The 12500-nt window shown below is 42.1% G+C and overlaps 1 protein-coding gene across 1 annotated transcript in view; it reads left to right on the plus strand.

Annotated features, from left to right (window-relative positions):
• The window catches only part of LOC143037861 (peroxisomal sarcosine oxidase-like), a 20577-nt gene that overhangs the window by 2550 nt on the left and 5527 nt on the right, over window positions 1–12500 (plus strand). The window contains exons 2-7 of the mRNA XM_076206446.1: window positions 108–250; window positions 1514–1665; window positions 4991–5119; window positions 6091–6175; window positions 9430–9611; window positions 12285–12432. Of these exons, the coding sequence (XP_076062561.1) occupies window positions 108–250; window positions 1514–1665; window positions 4991–5119; window positions 6091–6175; window positions 9430–9611; window positions 12285–12432 (839 nt within the window). The remainder of the gene's footprint in view (window positions 1–107; window positions 251–1513; window positions 1666–4990; window positions 5120–6090; window positions 6176–9429; window positions 9612–12284; window positions 12433–12500) is intronic.

Here is a 12500-nt window from a genome sequence, read left to right on the forward strand (position 1 = left end):
TCTGAGAATACATTTAACGATTTTATTCAGGGGAAAGAAACCTTTCAGGGCATTAAAAGGTTCAATAGTCTCTATGTTTACCTTACAAACCAAGTTTTCTTTTAAAGGAACGTCAACAAGAGAGAATGGAAGCAACAGTTTGGAAAAGGAAGATGTGTTTGACGTAGTGATGCTTGGCGCAGGTGTTCATGGTTGTTGTGCTGCCTACTGGCTAGCCAAGGCCGGTAAACGGACACTTCTGATTGAGCAGGTAAGGAGAAAAGATGCGAATCCACAGGGGAAAAAATCTGTAACTTGTGGCAAGTCTTATCAATTATAAAAATTTGGGACATTTGTATCCAGGGAACCCCTCTAAATAGCATGAGGGATTATTCTTTTTTAAATATATTAAAGATATAAATTTGAAATGAACAGATAATTGGAATCTAAATATATATCGGCCACGTGTAATCTTGCGTCCAAGGTTATTGCCAAACTGGCATTTGTGTTTTGATAGTTTAGACGTTATATTACGGAGAATCACGTTCTCCAAAATTGATTATCGCTCTATAATGTCTGAACACAGGTTTGTTGTTTGGCTGTGTTTTTTCGCTAGCGTGTCCGTTTTCGTTCGCTCGGTCTGAATTCAACTTGATGGAACAATGCAGATGATGCGTTTAGAATTTAGATACTGTTTGCGAGTCTGGTAGGGTTGTTGTACAGCATCCCCACAACGTTTGTAGCGTTTAAGATTGTCTCTTCATGCATGTAACACTTGTGTATTATTAAAGTATTTTTTTAAATAGCCAAATGTCAACAAATGCTACATAATACCATAAGATTGTTAAATAAGAAATATGAATTTTAACATAATGTAACACATCATTACTTTTAATAAATGTACTTTTATATAATGTACACTTTTTTACCATTCTTTCGTGACAAATTAGCTTCAGTGGGCCCCCAGTTATGTACCCTATGGTCACCTATGCCTATTGGTAAATCCTGCCAAATTGCGCTACATTAGGAACGTCGTCAAATACTTTTTTGTTCATCTCTCCCTTCCTGGGTGAGGAAGGGTGTGTATTTATTTTTCTTTCTTTACTACGGGTATTTATTATTACATACTGGATTTCATCAAGCTATTTTATCAAGCTCTGTGTGATTCTTTCATTATCATTAGGTTTAAAACTCGAAAACCTTTTTAGTCTTCTTTCTTAAAGTTGAAAACTGGTGTCTCAGGTGATTAATATAATGAAATATTTGATAAATTCTGCTCTTGGGAGGGAAGTGTGTCGCAGACCATTTCATTCAACTTACAAAAGGGTTTTGGAATGGAAATGTTAGAATGTAGATGGATATGCACCCAATACATCCAGAAGAAATCAATTAAATACACCACTGCGTCATCAAGAAGTGAGGATTTTCCTTCAACTGTGTAAAACATCTGGTGTCGATCTTAATGAAATCCTCAAATGTGTCGGTTAGAATAACAAATACACATCTTTAATAACAAAATACACCTTTTTCGCAGTTCCCAATCCCACACTCCCGTGGGAGTAGCGGAGGCCAAAGCCGCATCATTCGGACAGCCAACTACATGGGCTCTGAGCTCACTCCACTCATGAAGAGGACCTACTTTATGTGGAAGGAGATCGAGGCTGAGATAGGCGAGGAACTTGTCGTGTAAGTAGCTTACTGTGCTCTTCCATGTTTGATTAATCTTTGTTGTTTATAACCTCCTTCACTCCAATCCCGCCTCGGCTCCTGTGACACCCCCCCCCCCCACCTTCTCCCGCTACATCTTCTGTGAACTCTCGGTCTCAAGAACGCCTACGTGGTTGTCATGGCCGTCGAGATAAACATCAGGAAGACCAGACTCACCGTCCGGCTTAACCTCCAAATAGAATTAGTGTTGATTTCCTGCAACTGGAAGACACATAACTACCTGAAAGGCATCCGGGTTCTCAATGGGAGGGACGTCTCACTCATCAGGCTAAACCAAGAGGAGAAACCGGTCAGGATCAGACTGGTGGGCCATCCCGTGGAGTTTCCTCTAGCCAAGGTAGATCAGCACCCGAGAATTACCGCCGTCAGGAGAGGTCTCGAACTGAAAAAGGAGGAACTGAACCACGGCATAGTGGAAATGCAGGGCACGCTTTCTGCAAAGCTAAACCTGGGGATCTGGGTCAAGTTCAAAATAATCCCACTACACCCATGACACACTTCACTACTACCATTGCCAACAATTCGGGCACCAACAGCCGCGTTGTCATCGACAGGGCAAGTGTGCCGTATGCAGTGGTCCTTACCGGATGAATGCTTCAAGCCGCACAGGGACGCGGAAAAAGTTGCTCCAAATTGCCCCAACTGCCAGGAAGAACACAAGACCTGGAGCGGCAACCGCAGTGTGTGTGGAAACAAAGCCTAGCAAAGGTAACTCCACCCCACCAACCTCTGATGTCAGCGGAGGCATTCCTGCCGTTGCCATTCCTCTCTCTACAAGTACAGAGGCCGAGTACCCCTGCACCCTCCCAGGCCCCTCCACTACACCGCCGGAAGTCCGCACCGTACCCGAACCCAGGCACCCCCACCCCCTATCTACCCACCCTCTCCTTCCATAACGTAGGAGAACATGCGGTTTTTTTTCTCCACCGTGGCAACTGCCATGATGAAATACATCAGGATGGCCGAGACCACAACGACTGGATTCCTGTTGAAGGTTGTACAAAATGTTTACAACCAATTTACACTCCCCGAGGACAATACTCCCTCCACCCCGTAGACAGTTGCTCTCCCCCTGCAACTCCCTTCCCTTCACGGTCCACGGCAAAAAAAAAAGCCAAAGCTCCTGCTGGCGCCAAGGTCAAGGCTACAACCAAGAAAAGCAGCACAAACCCTTCCCCACCTACTAACAAGACAGAGCCCGTCAAAGTTTCCCCCCTCCCCCCACACACCAAGGAAACGACGCTCCCACTTCACAGCTCAAGCTCGAGACCCACTTCCCCAACAGAAGTGATGGAAGTGGACAATAAACCCCCATCAGCCAAGCCTCCTCCAAAGCCAGCGTGTCTACGAACGACAGCTACCAGCTAGTGATGTCGAATTCGTGGAGCAGCGAGAAGGAGACACAGGCAGAATAGCTGCACCCTCCCCTAATCCCTCTACGATGACCGCCTCCCCACCCCTATCCCCTATTCCCTCTCTCTCACCCTACTCCACCTCCTCCTCCTCCACTGTCCCGGTGAGAGCTTAACTCCTGCAGTGGAACGTCAACGGCCTTATTGGAAAGATCCACGTCCTACAGGCTGCCCTGAGCACCAAGGACATCGACGTAGCCCTCTTACAAGAGACCAACTGCCAGGTCTACCGGCCAGTACTAGTCAGTGGGTGCCAGGTATACCACACTTCGGGACGGAGGCTCACTATGTCATGTCATCCTCGCACAGACCACCATTGCAAGTGAGCCCTTGCATGCACTGCCTTGTGGTGAACAGGAAGAGGCCTGGCCGCCAGAATCACTCTTGCTGATGGCGCCCCACTCCTATAAAACATATATCCTCCTCAAGCGAGTGAATTGGCAAATGGGGAGATGCTCTCCTTAGTTGGCCATGAGCCCACATTTATCGTCAGACTTTAATGCGCATCACCACCATCTTCCATTCCCTCCAACGGCCCAATCCAACTGGGCACACCATAGCAAAATTGCTTGAAGAGATACCTGAGATCGCCCTACTGAACTCTGGGGAGCCCATTCACAACTTGGGAAGGCTACTGAACCTCATTCAGTTCTCTAAGAGAATAGCTCATCGTGACCACTGGATGACAGACCCGCAGCTCACTAGTGACCACTATGCTATCGTCATGACTTTAGTCATCGACCTCCTCCCCCTTCCCCTCTCCACCACCTCGACGCTGGAATATTGGGAAGGCCAACTGGATCCTTTTCCAGGAGGAATTACGACCACTGGTAGCAGTCCTGTGTCCTCCCACAAGACATAGACGACCTACATCGGGGCTTCGTCGCCACCGTCCAAGCCGTTGCAGAACGAGCTGTCCCCAGGATGAAGCCAGATTTCAATCGGCACGCTGATCAGTGGTACTATAACGGCATTGTACGGAAGCAGAATCACCGAGTCAACGTGTTCCGTAGATTTCTGCGGCGCCATCCATCCATCGAGGCACGGGCTCTTCTGCGCTCTGCCATCAGGCACGCGCAGGTCACACGCAGGATCAGGGAAGAAAAAATGGCTTTAATGGTGTGCTACTTTCTCTGCCCAAACCACCGTTAGCACCTTCTGGAGGACACTCCGGCTGGCAACAGGTATATTCTTCCGCTTACCCACAGCCCCAACAACAGGTAGAGCTGTTGGCTCAGCAGTTTGCGGCCACTTTTCCACTGCCCAACTCCCCCTCCCTGTCAGGCAGGACCTACACTTGCTCAGACAGGGTAGAGAGGACGTGGTGCACACTGCCATGGCACAAATTCCCCCCGACGGACTGTCCCTTCACACTCGAGGAGTCCCGTCGTGTTCGTAAGAATGGGTAAGAATGTTACTTCTTGGTGTAACTTAGGCCAGCTGAGGAGCTGCCAGCACTGGTACTCATCAATGCTTCTTGGGAGGAGGGGCGACTCACAGTGGAATGGACGTGGTCCCGACTCCCAAGCCCAGGGATCCACACAGATACAGACCCATCTCCCTCACATCCTGCACTGGCCATACCGCTGAGCGGATGTTCCTCAATCGCCTCCTGTGGTGGATGGGACCTTTCCATCTCAATATGTTGTTTTTAAAGATTTCCAGTCTCTTCTCTCTCTGTTTTGTCAATGTCCACGTCCCATTCCCGTACAGAAATGTTGGTTTTATTACAATGGTAACAAAAACTTATAAAAAAAAAAAAGAGGAACGATGAAAAAAATGTGACAAGTTGATCTTTGTCGTCTATTACTTATTCATTATTACTTTTCCCCAACACTTACTACATATCTTCTCATCCTTTATGGTGACAGGAATGCGCCCCTGTGTATGGTTTCTGCCCCAACCTCTAAGTTTGACATAGACAAGATCCATACCTCTATTGCTGCGGGTGGGAATACGCCAGAAGCCCTCGACATCGATGTGGTCAACGATCGATACAGGTCCTGTGATTTTGCCCATTTGTACCTGAAGTCCCCTTCAGCTGAATAAAATCGAATACATTAGGTATATAAATTGCAACATAGGCATGATTGGGTTAAGATATGAAGTTCCCATTCAAATAAATAGAATTGTCAAGTGTTAGCTGGAATGCAATATCTGAAATATAACGTGAGGACAACTGAATTAACTAAGATACCATCAACACATCTGTGCTCAGAATTCCCCTAAGATGAATGAAATTGTCTAACACCAGATAGAATAAGGTCTAAATTTGTTTCAGTGCAGAAAAAAGTAGGTATACTGAGATAGTCTTAATTAATTGAAATGAATTTAGTAATTGACTTTATTAATCCCTTGTTGACCAGGGGCTTTTTGAAGCAGAAAAAAGTATGCTAATTTGATTCCAGTAGTTCATAATATTTTTTGCTACAATGATGTTCATTATATATATATAAATATATATATATATACATATATATATATATATTATATATATATATATGTATATATATATATATCTATATATATATAGAGAGAGAGAGAGAGAGGGAGAGAGAGACGCAATTCAACATTATCAACACATTCTCAAAAACAAGTTTCGCAACCACTACTCCAGGGAGAAAATAATAAAATAAGATAAAATATAAATAACTAGATAGATTAATAAAATAAATAAAAAAAATCAAACCAGACACAGGTGTAACTCTTCTCTTTACTGACAGTGATGTACAATGGGCAATAAAAAAAATGATGGACTTCCTTTTTGTTGTCAAGGTTTTCACAAAAATGTTCAAAGAAATCGATTCCAATTTTAAACAGTTTATTGGCCTTATTCGTATGATTCAAAACTTCTAGAACTTCAAAGACAGACTTAGTCTAGCTAGACTTTATTCAATCAAGTCCTTGTACAAATAATAGAATAAAATAGAAAATAAAATATAATAAATAAATAAAAATTCTTGAATTGCAGAACATCATTTCCAAAACACTTCACTGCAGTGGTGGATCCCGGAGCTGGCGTTTTACGAGCTGATAAATGCTTATTAGCACTACAGGTGAGTAGTAAATATTGTGTATATATTTCTATAGCAGATGGCTGTCGATCACAAATATTTTGCACTCTCCATTTTTTGTAGTACAACTACAGGTGAGTAGTAAATATTGTGTATATATTTCTATAGCAGATGGCTGTCGATCACAAATATTTTGCACTCTCCATTTTTTGTAGTACAACTATGTTGTTTTTCATTTGCTCTATTGAAGCTAATAGTTATTTCATTTTTTATTAACGCGTTTGTGTGTTTGTTTTGTTTTTCTCTGAATTTTACCTCATTATGGACTATAAGATCTTTTATTGGCTTTCTTTGCAATTATAATCGAGAGTAAGCCATTGTGCGACCAAAGACAGATACCTGCAAGTAATGATTATGTGAGAGAGGATGTCAGGGAGAATCATCTCTTTGCCCCCCATTATCAAACTCCATTAGCACCTTCATTCCCATTTGAATGGACTCACAGTCAGTCTCCAAACTTGGCACAGTCTCTCTCTCCTCTCTCTTTCTCTTCCTCTCTCTTTGAACTTCATCTCTAATTCCTACATCTTTTTACACAAGGAGAGCTGACAACCAGTGAATACTTCTCAGTGTTTCTCTCTGAAGAGATTTATGGGAAGGCCAGAGGACTGGTGCCAGCATATGTTGGGCTGCAGTTTTCTAGTTGGTGAAACTTGAGGCAAAAATTATTGTTATGAACTCTTTAGTGCTAATGCTATGATATAGGTGCTATCAGTGCTGTCTAATTCTGTTGGGTTGATTTAAAGTAGGCATGACAGATTATTCGGAGAAACTCGAAGGCATTTAAGTATTGAATTATAATGTGTCACATTACCTTTGGAGTCCTTTTTTTTAGAGACTAAATAGATATCATACCTGCATCTCTAAGTCCTCTTGAATGTAGCTTGAATTTTTATTGCTGATAAAGTACCATCATATATGTAAACATCATCCAGCAGTTCTATTATTTACCACTGTCTTTAGTCTGTTCCCTACCAGATGTCACTTTTTCTTTTATTTTCTTTCCCACCAAGCAATGGTGCCAAGAAGGTTGTAACAAAAGGGTTTTATGCTCCTGTCTCAGTTAACCTCTTCTCTGCTGGATTGCACTTTACATTTTTATTCTGTCTTACTCCAGGCTATTTTATTTATCTCTGTAGCAAATATCTGTTCGCCAAGGGGATAAATGTCCAATCGTGTTCCATCACTGCTGGAAATGCAATTCAAAGAAATAACATACTGAAGACATTGAAACTTGATCCCTTAACATCTTTATTATAGTTATGTCATTCACATATTTTGTTTTGCCAGATTGGGGACAAAATGAAGAGGTCTAGATTGCTTGGAAACGCATTATAACCCAAATATGCCCTACAGCTGCATAAACTTTTCTCACTTCAGTTGGAACGAAATTTGAAATTGGTATCACTGGAGTCAGTGGGATCAATCTTTTTCTCCTAATATACAGTGAATGCAGTCAATCCCCCTGTACTGAAGTAATGACTGCATATTGTGCAGTAGTAATTGCATGGTAGAATGCAGGCAATGCTTTAAGGACTGTTTTGGGGGTACCACCCCTCCAGACTAGAACCACAAATCATTTGTCTATGTTACAGTAAGATCTCTACTCCTAGAGGAGTAATGCTACTTTTTGTATTACGACTATCCCTCCTTTATGCTCTTCCCTTGAAATTGTCCTTTACCACATGTTTAAGTATCCCTTTTCTTTCACCCTGTGTCCACTGTGGTAAGGGGAGGAAAGGATTCTCCCACAGTGATTTCCGCGTAAATCGTAAAAAGGAGACAAAGTGAGATGGAGTGATGGTACTAGGAATCTTGCTTTTGTAGAGTTTTGAGAGTAATCTCAATGTAGTAGTGTTGGGGATCTCAATGCTAGAGTAGGGGATGACCTTATGGATAGAGTAGTAAGGAATTTTAGAGAAACAGGGAAAAACTATTGTGAAGAGTTGATTTTGGAAATCTGTCTAGAAAGGGAACTGATGATAGGAAACACAGTGTTTAAGAAGAAAGTCAAGCATACGTATACATGGGAAAGGGTGGTGGAAGGAAAGGTGGAATAAGGCATTAATCGACTATGAAATGGTATCCAAAGGAATAGGATAGGAAGAACTCTTGACATCCATGTTTTTAGGGGAGAGAATGGGGGAGTGTCAGATAAATTTTTGATAGAAGAGGAATTGAGAGTGGAGGATAAATGGAGGAAGAGGAAAAGGGTGGAAGGTAGAGAGGTGGTTGGCATAAATAAATTTGAATGAGAAGGAAAACGTGAAGGAATGCCAGATGCTGAGATAATTATGAGAAATCATGAAAGATAGAGTTGAGGTAGGAGTAGAAGAAGAATGGGAGATAATATAGGTATGTGGGAATGGATGCAAAGAGAGGATTATATGAAGGGGTGATTGTGCCTGTGATACTGTGTAGGGCAGAGACTTGAATTTTAAGATATCTGAATATGTTTGATATGAAGTGTTTGAGAGGTATTGTGGGTGTTACGAGGAGAATGAGGGTGATGAATGAGGAGGTGAGGAGGAGAGTGTTGATAGAAAGGGAGTTGGCAGATAGGGTTGATTAATGATTATTGGAATGGTTTGAGTACATGGATAGAAGAAAGAATAATTAGGAAAGTAAATATGGAAGGTAGAGGTGGATGGAATGAACTTGAGGGGACAACCAAAAATGAGATGGATGGATGGGGTACAAGGGGCTTTGATTAAGAGGGGACTGTCTGTTGAGCAGGAAAGGAAGAAGGCAGGGGATAGGTGTGATTGGAGTATGGTTGTGTATGGATGATGTTTTAACGCAGCCCAAAGGGATGTCTCCCCGTCGTCTCTCTCTCTTTTTTTTTTTTTTTTTTTTTTTTTTTTTTTTTTTTTTTTTTTTTTTTTTTTTTTTTTTTTTTTTTTTTTTTTTTTTTTTTTTGCACGAGGGGACCAATATGAACAGACAGTCGCTGGGTAAATGAAGCGGCCCTGCTGTAGATATGCTGTGTCTTGCTGCATTGCCTCTGACCTGGGCAGTGGGTATAAAACAGGGATGACCCTTCATCAAATAGGAACTAAGATGAAAGAGAACAATGGCTAGTGGATGGAAATGGAATGGGCCGGGATGCGTGTGATCTGGCCGGCTGTCCCCCCATATAAAGGGTAAAAGGCCTTTGATATACAGACAGACAATGAATGCTTGTCCCTGAGAGCGTGTGCATATATGTTGTTGGTATGTTTGTTTGTTTTTTCCAGAAACTGTTCTTGAAGAATGGTGGCACATTTTGGGATGGCTGGCCTGTAACACAGATAGAACCTGGCCCCTGTGTGTTGATAAGTGGACCCAAAGGAACAGTGCAAACTCGAGGAGTAGCTATTTGTGCAGGACCATGGGCAGGACGTCTGCTGAGGCCCCTTGATATTCATATACCATTGAGGTAGGCTGATGATGGGTTTCAGCTTCTATGATGTCAAACTCAGCCAGAAACTTGTGATTATATCTATAAGATGTATTGCTGTTTTTTTTTTCCTTTTTTTTTTTGGAAGGGGACACCCTGTATGTATAAAACTTCTAAAACTTTCTTTTACTTTTGTAACTGTTTAATTTTCCATTTTCTATTTCATCATTAAGTGATTGCCTCTTCTTATGTTATGACCTTTTCCAATATTTTGTATTAATTTATATTGAAATCATTTGTCTCCATCTGGACTTTATCACAGATACGGTCTTGATGTTCCTGTCACAATTTGCAATCATCTTTATCTTTTACCCTCTACGAGTATAAATAGATTATTACAACTATTTCTTCTGTCCCTCACATTATTAACACAGTGCTTCTCAACCTCATGGTCATGAACCAAATGAGGATCGCTAGGATATTTCTGATGGTCGCTTGACGGTTTCGGAAAAAAAGACACGATATTAATTAATACAGATGAATAAAAGCAGAATTTCGAAATAACAGGAAAGTAAAACAGCAATATTTGAGTGGTGCAGTTGGGTCAGTTCAATATCATATATAGCTGCATAGCATGGAATTTTCTTTTGAAAGCTAACGAAAAGTAGCTTAATTGTAATACTAAAGCAATGGTATACGATACGTCGTGCGAGAATTTACGTCCAATATTCGTTACGTGGTCCACACCAAGGTAAAACGAATACTACATATAGTATTCGTTTCACCTTGGTCCACACTGCCATGGATCAAGTTGCCTTGATGGGCTGCCCCTTCACACTCGAGGAGTTGCGTCGGGTTTGTAAGACGATTAAGGATACTGTCCCAGGTAGTGACGGTATTCCTTATTTTTTGAGGCAGTTGGGGTCAAGTGGGGAGCTGATGCCACTCGCCATTGTTTCTTCGGAGCAGGTCCCTCACATGAGGGGGGGGGGTGCTTGGATCATATGCCCTGGGACGGCAATTCTATTCTGGACATACCGCCCACAAGGCTGACAAAATAATTATAATTAAAACAAGGTCAAAGAAGCCCTGAATATTTTACCGTAATATACGAATTTTGCGTTAGAATCAACGGAATATGATATATTTTCCCCCTTATCCTTCCTGAAATAGGGTCATTAAAAAACATTTTTAAAATCTGTTTAATTATTTCGCAAGCCAATAGCTATAATAGGCAGCAAGGAATGGTGGAGGCGGGAAGTGGTGATGGGGGAGGGGGGGGGAGAGGATTAATGAGAACTTTGCCCCGGGGCGGCACTTAGGCTTACATGTAAGAGATCTCTGCCTGGGAGGAGGGGCGACTCCCTGCGGAATGTAAAAAGGCGGATATGGCGCCGATTCCCAAGCCCAGAGACCCTGGCCAGATTGATGGCCAGGGTCGACCATATCAGTCTTATTGCAACTTCGGCCTCAACACGATTGTACTACCTCGTCACTAGGTACGAGGCCATCCACCTGCCTCTTGGTAAAACGACGGAATCTATCTTCCACAGGATCCGCCTTGGATATCGTTGTGGGTGGCAAGTGTTACACACTGGGAGAGACAATCACGGACAATGCAAAGATTGTGTGGCTGTGGTACAATAACCTCTCCACTATTACCAACTGTGGGGCCGCGGTACAACAATCCCTCCACTATTACCTGCTTGAGTGCAGAACCATTGCCATTCTTTGCGTAGGTCCCAGCCCACCGCTCACCTCGTAAAGGAATGGCGTTTCACGTCACTGTATCTCCTTTGGGAGGAATCCTCAGCTTCCTTAAGGCGCACCCTCCCCCTGACGCTGTCTAGGGACAAGAGGTGCCCTCCCTTCTTGATATCCTCCGGACACCGCTACTCCAGACAGTGGCGAGCCTGGACACCGCTTCCTGAGTTTATGTGTGTACTGTTACGGACCGCCCCAAGGTTGAGGTCCGGACAGGGGTGCCAACCCCCTCATATTTCAAAGGTTAACTAAATAAATAATTGATTAAATACATTAATAAATAAGTACATAAACAAACAAATAAAGATAAATAAATAAACAAACAAATAAATAAACAAATACTAAATAGATAAATACAAAGATAAATAAACAAAATACATAAAAAAAAACTAAGTCGCTGAATATCACTCTGACACCTGTCAGTAGGAGACTAACGGCACAGTAGAACGTCGCGTCGCTACGTCAGAGGATTCTACTGTATATAACCTGAGTATAGTGAGCAGAAGGCTGTGATCTCGTTAGTAAAAAATAAATAATAATTTTCATCATTTCCTGTCCCATTAATTTTTCTTTTAATTCATAATGTGGGACTTATAACTAATTCTATGAAATTATAATGTAACATATCTAAGTGATTCTTAATTAAAACTAATGTACATACATTCTGGGTCACCAGATCATGCCAAGATTATATTCAGGTTCGTAGCCAAAAAAAGAAAGGTTGGGAATAACTCAATTAACATAAATAAAAAAAATTGTGTCAGGGCTGAGGTTAGTGGGGGTCCTATTAAGTACTTCTTTCCAATCTAACATTCTATCCTTCACAACCGTTCTCATCAATATATCTTTCAGGAAGTCCCTCACCTATTCCATCAGACTTTCTTTGCAATATTTTATGAAAGGTGTTTCACAATTTAGATTTTTTTTTTTTTTTTTTTTTTTCTACAGGACTGAAAAAGTCGGTGTGTACTACTGGCGTGTGGGCAGAAAGAGTAAGGATCTCACCCAATACCCTCGCTATATCTTCATTGACAAGAGCAGCATAGAAAATCAGTTCTACGCTCTTCCAGCACTGGAATATCCTGGACTTGTGAAGGTATGTTGACAATCACAAGAAAAGCACTGTCTTCACAATTCTACCTATCCATGGGTCTGCAAGCGTGT

The sequence above is a fragment of the Oratosquilla oratoria genome, chromosome 23, assembly GCF_046742065.1.
Source record: "Oratosquilla oratoria isolate Oo_2021 chromosome 23, ASM4674206v1, whole genome shotgun sequence".
Taxonomy (NCBI): domain Eukaryota; kingdom Metazoa; phylum Arthropoda; class Malacostraca; order Stomatopoda; family Squillidae; genus Oratosquilla; species Oratosquilla oratoria.